Source organism: Porites lutea, chromosome 1 (assembly GCF_958299795.1).
Source record: "Porites lutea chromosome 1, jaPorLute2.1, whole genome shotgun sequence".
Taxonomy (NCBI): domain Eukaryota; kingdom Metazoa; phylum Cnidaria; class Anthozoa; order Scleractinia; family Poritidae; genus Porites; species Porites lutea.
In genome coordinates, this window is record NC_133201.1 from 37,475,260 (window position 1) to 37,482,888 (window position 7,629).

Here is a 7,629-nt window from a genome sequence, read left to right on the forward strand (position 1 = left end):
AAATGTTACATAAAGGGATCGAAATAAGATCCGCACATTCCCGCACATCCGCACATTCCCGAATGAGGAGCTGCACTAACTAATTCTCAAAAAGTGTACATTGGCATTACAAAATAACAGGAATGCATAGTTGAGATTGATCAATATTTAAAATGTATCTAAAACATGTTATTTTGTCACATGAGAACACTGAGAAGCAAAAAATAGCAGTATTTAAAAGCCAACATTAACATGGATGCTCTTTTTAAAAGATGTAGTAGGACAACATTAAAGAAGAACATGTGGTAGGTGTAAAAATGCGATGAAAATGTTTTAAAACCTTCCATAACTTGTTGATCTTGCTATTATAGAAAGTTTGCAAGCTCTTGCAAATTCTTCATAACTTTCACGAGATGTTGGAATGCTTACTCGATTAAAACAAGTATCAGCCTCAAGTAACTTCTTCTCTGCGTTAGTTTGGAATTAGACTTGAAAGCTCTCTTGAGGATCAATTATTGTACTTCCAGTTACAAACAGTGCTAGGGAAGTAATCAGGGTCCGCCCAGTGCTTTCATCTGTATCAAGGAGTAAAAAAATAAGGTCATGTTACTGTGTGCACTTATTGACAGCTGGTATATTCTACAAGTTTGGGAGAGTGGTTTCAGGTGGGACCCATAGAGATAACCCAGTGTCTAAGTTGATTGCAAGAATTGTGTCTTTGACATTTCTTAGCAGATTCTCATACCCCAAAAGGCAGACCTCATTAAAACCTCTGCAGAAAATATCAAGGGGTAACAAATGCATAGACTTGAATAATAATAACTGTAAGGGCTTAAGATCACCTACATGTACATGTATTTTGATCTTTAAAATTCTCCTTTTTGACATGGGCGATAGGAACCATTAAAAGCACTAACAGATACTCTACAGTATAAAAGAACTGGCACCTTCACAGCTTCCAGCCTCTTCTATAAATTGAAGAAACCAGTTCCATGACTGTTCAGTATCTTCTTTGCAGCTTTCTGTAGTTCGAAGTTTGGCCTGCTGGAGCTTCCTTTTTAGGGTTTCAGGATCAACCTTGACCTGGTCTGGTGAGGGGAAGATGACATTTTTGATAACAGGATACCTTTGCAACAAATCGCCAAGGCCAAGACAATTCAGGCCTGCAAAGAATCGGTCCAGCGCAAGCGTGGGTGTGATTATGACTTCTGCAACTAGCAGATCATTGGCAGCTTTATCTTTGTTCAGGTCTGTAAGTGGGATGTCACTCAGCCCGTGCCTCACCATGACTCCTCCACTTTGTCTTTTGCCGATGTATCAATGTCCTTCACTTCCTTCTGTAAAATCTTAGGTGACAAAGGAAAATTCCTTTTTATATTTTGACACAGCAAGAAAACGTTTTTAGAATAGTGTGCTTTATTTAAATAGTTTTAAATTAACCACTGTTGAATAGTTAAAAAAAATTACAATAAGGCAGTCTTCTTCACCCTTTCCAAAAACAGGACGATGGACTTCACAATCCACAATCAGAATGAACAGTGTTGCCTACATTACAACCAGTGGAATGGTAAAAGCAGCAAAAACACTTTTCTTTCCAAGATTGCACAAGTACGGAGGCCTTATAAACAAGGCTTTCGCAAAAAAATAAAATAAATAAAGTGAATATGGCCATAATAACAACAAAGTGGCTGTAAGGTGGGCTTCTACAGTCCCAGAAAAAAAGTAAATCTTACTTCTGCCTCCAGAATATGTTTCAAGTCTAAGTCTGGTAAGTCATCGAGACTCACAAGCTCCTTTGCTGTATCTACACAGCCAGTAGCCAGGTACTCACTGAGACAAGGTGCAAGCCCCACAAATCCTGGACCATCGTGGAGAATGCTATGGGCTACAACCTTTCCAGCAATTTCAAAAGAACCAGAAGCCACAGCATCGACCCCATAAAATGGAATGAAATGACCCTGCAAGCCTCCAAAAAGTTGAATGTTAAAGGTAGGATCAACTTTTACAAAACATGTTATTGCATCATGGAAGAATTCCTTGGTTGGCCCACTAAGGTCAGCACACTGCTCATTGTAGAAGTTGACATCTGGTGATTTTGTCAGCTGAAAGTTAGGGTCTTTGTAGATCTTCATTATTTGTCGAAGACAGGACAGCTGAAATCTGTTCACTTCTATGAACACTGTCCCTTGTTCTTTTTTTCCTTTGTATAGACTCAGCACATGAGAAGTTGAACCTTCATCTAACTTCGCACTAGGAGGGGCTGATGGAAGTTCTGTATCTGTGGCAGAGAGATCTAAAAATTTAATTTTACGCGCATAAAGATGTGGAACAAGCACAAAAACTATTTTTCTGTCAAAAACACAGACCGACAGAAGTAATACATGTTTGTTCCGTTATGCTGCTATAGCTGGGGGTGCTAAATGCTTTTACCACTACCTTTAAAGCACCAATACTCACAACCCATGGTGCCATCTGTAGTTTTGTTTGCCATTTGACTTCACTGCCTGATGAAGATTACTAGGAGAGCATGAAGTGTAATGTTTCAGTGTAACAGTAGTTGAGACAAGTCATCGATTGTGCTTATGTTGGAAACATCAATGATGACAAACACCTTTTATGGTGATAAAAGAAATCTAATGATACTAATGTTGCATTACTTTTTTCTCTTGCAATACTTTCTCAACTAAAATGATTCTCCACTTTATGCATACCTTGGTAGTTATGTCCTGGCTGGAATACTGGTGTGAGCTCTTCAAAATCATCATCTAACATACAAATAGAGTAAACATTAGTAATGGTTTATTATTTTACCAAAAATGAAGTCAATTAAAGCAACAACCACAACAAAATGTTACCTTCTTTGCAACTTACCAGCTGTGCTGCAGCTTGGTTTACATCACCACTACAACTCTTGAAGGTTTCTTCAAGCACTGAGTATTCCTCAGTCGGAAACATTTCTTTTAGCTTTGCCACGTCACATGTACTCTCCTACACAAAAAAATTAAATGCTAGAGTGTCAACAATTACTGTAAACAAGCTAATTGTAATGGCAGTTGAGCTTAAAAAGAATTCTAACTGTCTATGTGCAATAGCCAAACATTTTACTGAACAGCTAGCTATGTATGTATCTTTGAAGATGGTACAGTGCAAGTCCATGCTTCCAGACACTTTTACTAATGATCGGGTAGATTCTAAGTACAGTCACAATAGTTTGTTTACGTGTAAGAAAGTCAGATACACATAACACTCCCATTCTTGTAACATTACAAGTCACATCAACCCCTAGCCATTAATAGCACAAATAATACATGTTAGTTCTCTGTTTTCCCTCAATCTGCATGCAAGTGTAATGATCTTACTGACTGATGTAAGTGGTAACAACTAGTATGTGCGCTGATTCTGCAAAAATTAACTTTTTAACCAATTTTATTATCTTTGGTTTTCAATTTATTTTCATTTATAAAAAGACAATGGGTCAAGTTCCCCTGGGACCTCTACTGGGAAAACAATTCAAAGGGAACAGACCGCAAATAATTGGTGTTACGTGTAAAATTATCTAAAAGCAATAACTGTTCATCAGTAGGATGCCTGAACTGTGTGCATTAAAGAGGTTTTAAAGAGCTAAAGAGGTTTACATACACACCATGCCAACAATTGACAAAGAAAAATAAAGCAAATCTTTCCAACTTCTTTTTCTCAGGTGCCATCATACAACAATTTCAGTGACTATAAGCAAACAGTAAAAAACACATATATCCATGAACAAATAAGACTGTACCTGCAAAACTGTGGGTAGGAGATCATCATCTGAATCCTATATTAGTAATAAAAAATAACTTTTTAGTTGCTATAGTTTTTAGCCATGTACTCACAGTCACATGCTAACAACCATTGACATGTAGGCTATCTTGAAATATCTTTAAAATACATGTTTATTGAAATAAATAAACATATCTTAACCTCCTTCGATGTAGATGCCTTTGTCAAGTTTCTTGATCTACATTCAACCATGTGCTGCCGCACTGCTGTTACTGGCAGCATGAGTCTGCAATTAATGCACTCTACTTGTGGCAATTCACAGGGCTCATCACGGCTCCTTTCTTCCTATCGAAATAAATTACCATGGGGACTGAGGATATTATGAATGACACTCCTGCACATACACACCAAGGCTTTTCCTTATTTTTAAACAAGACCTTTGAATGTAACTATAGAAATGACAAAATGGTGATAAAATGTGTTATGTAGTACGCATGGGTTCAGGAACTCTTCAAATGCTATTTAAAAAATCTTCACATTTCACGGTTACACATAGGTATTGTACTAATCAGAGACAACAAATATAAAGTTTAACTATGAAAAGCCATTGCTATTCATTTAAAATATTTCTCCATTTCTGATTGGCTAAAAGCACACGCATAATTCACCATAACCAGTTATTGCTGACCAAATTTGGAAGAATTTTGCGATTAATCAACCAATGAAGTCAAAAGTGCAGCACAGTTGCCAGTTAATGCACCATTAATCGCCCTTGGGATGAGGTTGAGTTGTTTTGGTTGTGAAAAGAAAAATGGCCAAAAGTCAGTGGAACATTTTACTCATTTCACGACGAACTTTTGTCTAAAAACATAGCAAGAAGACAACTCGATGGACAGCATCTGTTATTTGGAGTGTATTCGCAGACCTGAACAGCCCTTTATCTTCTAAACATGCACTATCGAGGTGAACTTAACATCGACATGTTTTAGCTTATTTTTAAACTAGGAATTATTTTGAAGGAATAATAAAGCAATATTGATGAATTTGGCTTTCGTAGGATATAAAGAATTATGTAGATCTCAGAGGGTGTTATCCACTGAGGCCGATCTGCATAATTCTTCATATCCTACTCAGCCTCATTCATTAATTGCTAATTTCTACAGTTCTTGCCTTAACTTGTAATCGCATCTGAAAGACTTACCTCTTCGGCATGTAAGCTTACGTCTAAAGATCTTTGTGGAGGACGAATATAGGCCAATGCTTGCCCCAAACCAGATTCGTCTCTCAGAAATTTTATGGAGTAGCCAACAGACGCTGGTGGCCTGAGAAGAACTAAAGACTTTCCAGGGGAAAAACCACTACGGAGAATTTCGAATCCACCTCCGTTTTTAAGCTTTGGAAATTCTTCCTCCAATTTTGTCTTCACCTGTAAGGTGCTATCCTTTGACCCAAACACAATTTTCTTCCTTCCTAATCCGGCAAATTGTAATTCCAACTTTTCTTTTCGTGAAGGATAATCTACACGAGCACAATCCGCCAGGCAAAAGAATTCGTGAGTCCACATTTCTTTTGGGACATCAGGCTTTTCTGCCTTTTTGCAGGTGGCGGGTGAGATGACTGACTTGGCGATGCAGCCGAGTAACTGGCAAACAGGTTTCGAAAATTTTTCACCACCTCACCACGTGTGCTGCTTTGTTCACCCGAAGCCAAAGGCCCTGCTTCATCTTGACTGCGTTGTTGCCCCTGCTCCACATCGTCGTTCCTTTCTAAAAGATTCTGCACAACTCTAAGCAAGTTCACTGCTCTTTCGCATGAGCTTCGGGTACCTGAACTCCCTGAACTTCCAGCCGCACTCTGATCGGCCATGTTGGATAAACATGGCATATATTACCATATTTTACAGAGAAGGTGGGAAAAGTATAATTTATTACATGAAGTCCCGGATTTGGAAGAACATAATTCGAAAGCGAATAATAGAATTGGAAACTGAATAACAGAATTGATATTGGCATAATAGAATTGGAAAAGTGAATAAAAGAATTGGAAAGGAAATATTAGGATTCGAAACTGCATGAGAGGACTGTACAATCAAATTACAGAATTGGACAACTGCATAACAAAATTTGAAAGCGCATAACAGAATTCGAAACTGAATAAAAGAATTCATAATGGCATAATAAAATCAGAAAAGTGAATAACAAAATTCGAAAGGGAATAATAGGATTCGAACATGCATATGAGAATTCCTACGAAAACTGAATAACAGCATTGGAGAATGGCATAACAAAATTTGAAAGTTAATATTGGTGGAAATCACCCCTCATAGTGGATGTCTGAGTAGTCATGACATCTGTGGTGGACACCAACGGCAGCCCTGGCAACTGACTGGAACCACATGTTGATACTGGAGCTGGACTGCTAGCAGGGTCTGACCTCAGTGTCAGAGGTAATTCAGGTAAATTGCTACAAGCAATGCTAGCCACTGTATTACTGCCTCCCAGCGAAGAATCTACCGCAGCCGAACTGCTGATAGGTGCGGCAGGAGAGAGCCGCCTAGTGACTTCCTCGGCCACCCTGGCCACCAGCTGGTCCATGACCTGAGATGGGAATGAGAGTGCTGGGGTTTCCACCGCAGGGGCATTCATAGCTGTAGAGGATGATGGTGTAGAGCGCCTTGACCTCTTCCTTGCAGGTTCGCTTGTGGAGGCTACATCAACTGCTTTAACTGAAGGATTGTGCACACGTAATGACCGCTTGGGGGGCATAATGTATCTGCAAAATAAAATTTAAAACAGGCAGATACTGAAAGGCACAGATATTCTGAACAAAAAAGTGTTATATGACCAGTCATTAGTAGCAATTTAAAGTGAGGCAGGGAAGGCCTGTCAGACAATTAGTCGACAAAAAAAGCCCCCTTAAATGCCAAACAAAAAAGGGACATAAAAGTGGACGAATCCACATACAAGAAATGGACGACGAATCCACAACAAGAGGACGAATCCTCTCAAAAATAAAATTCTTGTGGACGAATCCATAACAAGAGGACGAATCCTCTCAAATAAAAAATTGTGTGGACGAATCCACAACAAAACAAATGGTGAAACCATAACAAAAGGACGAATCCTCGCAAATAAAAAATTGTGTGGACGAATCCACAACAAAACAATTGGACGAATCCATAACAAGAGGATGAAACCTCTCAACATACAATTGTCGTGGTGGAATCCACAAAACAACAAATGAACAAATCCACAACAAGAGGACGAATCCTCACACAATAAAAATTTTTGTGGACGAATCCACAAAACAACAAACGGATGAATTTATATGGAACTTATGAGTGGACGATGAAAAAGGATAGAAGACACGACTGTCGTTTACCGCCTTTTACGAAAATCTTTTGCCAACAGTCGGCCGACTGTTGGCTGTTTGTCGGTACCAAACCCCTCACAATCCCATTGCATCATCCTCGCAGTCAAGAAGGAAAAAATTTGTTTACAGCGGCTTCTTGCAGGTTTTTTTTTTTGCTTTACTAAATCGGAACATTATCAATTAATCTTTATTATTGGCCATTGACGTTTGAAAACGTGGTGGCTCCTAAAGGAGCCGTTTTTGTTACAAGTGAAACTTCATTCGTAAAAGCGCTGGTCAAATTTAAGAGGCAACAGTTGCCCCTCAAGGCGCATTGTGCTCATAAGCGGCATGTAACGCCTGAGGCTTTTCCTGCACATTTGCTCTAGTTCTCTAACTGACTCTCCTTGGTAGTTTGCTAGCGCAATCTCAAATGCCCTCGAGTCCACCTTTTTTAGCTCTGCTATTGCGATGAAATCTTGGAGGGTACTCCTGGGACAACCTGATAGGCGAGAGGCATTGGCCATACTGCAGTTGTTA

General features: G+C 39.0%; 1 protein-coding gene across 1 annotated transcript; it reads right to left on the reverse strand.

Moving 5' to 3' along the window:
* Positions 1-1,682: 1,682 nt before the first annotated feature.
* On the reverse strand, positions 1,683-2,795 carry LOC140929210 (uncharacterized). The gene is made up of 2 exons (XM_073379051.1): positions 2,691-2,795; positions 1,683-2,272 (listed from the first exon to the last, which is right to left on the reverse strand). The coding sequence occupies exons 1-2, from the start codon at positions 2,749-2,751 to the stop codon at positions 1,683-1,685; spliced, it is 651 nt and encodes a 216-aa protein (XP_073235152.1). The 5' UTR covers positions 2,752-2,795.
* Between the last annotated feature and the right edge of the window lie 4,834 nt (positions 2,796-7,629).

Bases quoted from the DNA above. Each gene is read 5' to 3' on its own strand.
- LOC140929210 (XM_073379051.1), bottom strand. From the start codon at position 2,751: ATGTTAGATGATGATTTTGAAGAGCTCACACCAGTATTCCAGCCAGGA. The intron at 2,273-2,690 runs GTATGCATAAAG...TTAAATTTTTAG, and splicing joins GCCAGGACATAACTACCAAG to ATCTCTCTGCCACAGATACA.